The 2,014-nt window shown below is 27.6% G+C and overlaps 1 protein-coding gene across 1 annotated transcript in view; it reads right to left on the bottom strand.

Moving 5' to 3' along the window:
• LOC106473806 overlaps positions 1–1,586 on the bottom strand; it is a 10,913-nt gene extending 9,327 nt beyond the window's left edge. The window contains exon 1 of the mRNA XM_013934481.2: positions 1,026–1,586. Within this exon, the coding sequence (XP_013789935.2) occupies positions 1,026–1,194 (169 nt within the window). The 5' untranslated portion in view covers positions 1,195–1,586. The remainder of the gene's footprint in view (positions 1–1,025) is intronic.
• Between the last annotated feature and the right edge of the window lie 428 nt (positions 1,587–2,014).

The following is a 2,014-nucleotide window of genomic DNA, read 5'->3' as shown; positions in this document are numbered from 1 at the left end:
ATATATATATATATATATATTTATACACTAACTTTAAATTAATATTTACTTACTTCCTTTAGAGTTATTTCTACTTTTCACCTATTAATAGTTCTATTAAAACAATAGTCAACAACAATCAAACATTTTTATTTCATTTAGTAGTCTATAATATTTATTAAACAACTATAAAAGTTCACTAGCTTCATCTTCTCCTTTTCTATAAGTTTAGAATGGCTATCTTTTTACAACAAGCCTGTTTCACATATGCACGTTATTCATGTCAAGTCCAGTAGTTTTATACTCTTCAATAGACTATTTAAAAAACAATTTCTCTTATGATTTAGTTTTCATTCAAAAATAAATCAAACACAATGATACTCAAAGTTTACCATTTAATAAAAAAAATCATAACTCTCAGAATTTAACTGATTGTATCTAAAATGCACCAAATATACATTCTTTTGATTATAATCACATTGGCCTACTATGACTTAAGTCATTTTATTTTATAATGTAATGTGTTATACTACTTGCTGTGATATTGAATGATGTTGTTCATATATACAGTTGTCAAAATTAGTGAACATACAAGAATTATATCAAATTATATCTAGTTATACAAATCATATACCAACTCAAAATATTTTTTTGAATTATTTAATTTTTTTTTATCTTACTCCACTTTGTTGATAAAGTTGACATATTCTACCAATTCTTTACTTATGTATCTTGGTGCTTAAAATTGACAAGTGTTACAAAATGTCTAATGAAACATCATAAGATACAATAAAACAATAAATCAAAAACTATAAAATAAACATAAAAATTATACCAGTTCACTATTAGTGTTGGTATAAATCATTTAGCATGTGCTACGGGTTCACAGCATCAATATTATATAATAATAGTAGTACTATTATTAATAATGTAAACAATGATTAATATGGCTCAATTGTAAATTATTACAATACAATAACTTGCACACAATTTTGCCATGTTACAAAGTTTCATAAAGGATTTAATTTCTATACATTTGAACTTACTAATGAGTGACGTTTTCCTAGCTTCATTTTTCAAAAACTTGACTTCCAACAAAGCATTCTCCTCATCAGAATTGGGTTCGGTTTTCACATTCGGGGTTTTCAAAACTTCCATGTTATCGTCAACTTGTCGCCCTTTATTTTGTATCTTACTTGAAACTACTCCTATCATCAAGAAACAAGTGAACTAGAAGTTTTATCATTTATAAAAGTCTTATACCAAACTTTCCAAACAAACAATATTTCAAAATTTCTTATTTCATTTGGCATTAGTTACTATGTGACATATTTCGAGGATCGAAGTTTCAATGAAGCTTCTGTGTTTACTAGCGTATAGCCTCTCAAAAATGACGGGCCAAGTACTACTATCCACACCTCATAGTAATTAGTATACCCTTAAAGCCTAACCTCACATTTCACAGCTATCTGAAATAAATAAATTTTATGAAATCGAGCTTGACCAACACAGAAGCAGTCGAACGTCGGAAAGTTCCTTTTGTGAACCAATCAAAATTAAGATCATCCACGAAATGAATTCATGGCGTATTCATAGAATAAACATTATTAAAATTCAGTTAGATTAACAACTTCTAATATATATATATAGATAAGCCAGTGCGTTTTCGTAACACTACGTTCCAACAATGGCTTTTGTCATGTTGCTTAGCAACAAAAGTATAACCTAACCCTTATATCAACAGTTTCATTGCCACTGGTAACCTGATGAAGAGCTGTCGCCCGAAACGTCGTTTTCTTAATAAAGTTACTTTAATTTGGCTAGTTTTTACCACTAATTTATATTCTATTTCGCATTTTTTTATTTCCTTGCGTACGCAATTATTTTGTTTCTTGAACTAATATTGTTGTTAGTCTATGTACTGAAAGTAGAAAATAAAATGTATAGACAACAAAACTAGAAAAATATTTGCTGATTTCTTAATTTAGTCTCCATTAATTAGAGAGATTTTTTAAATTTAAAACGTTTATGATAT

The sequence above is a fragment of the Limulus polyphemus genome, unplaced genomic scaffold (genome assembly GCF_000517525.1).
Source record: "Limulus polyphemus unplaced genomic scaffold, Limulus_polyphemus-2.1.2 Scaffold6512, whole genome shotgun sequence".
Taxonomy (NCBI): Eukaryota; Metazoa; Arthropoda; class Merostomata; order Xiphosura; family Limulidae; genus Limulus; species Limulus polyphemus.
This window is presented reverse-complemented; position numbering and strand designations above follow the sequence as displayed.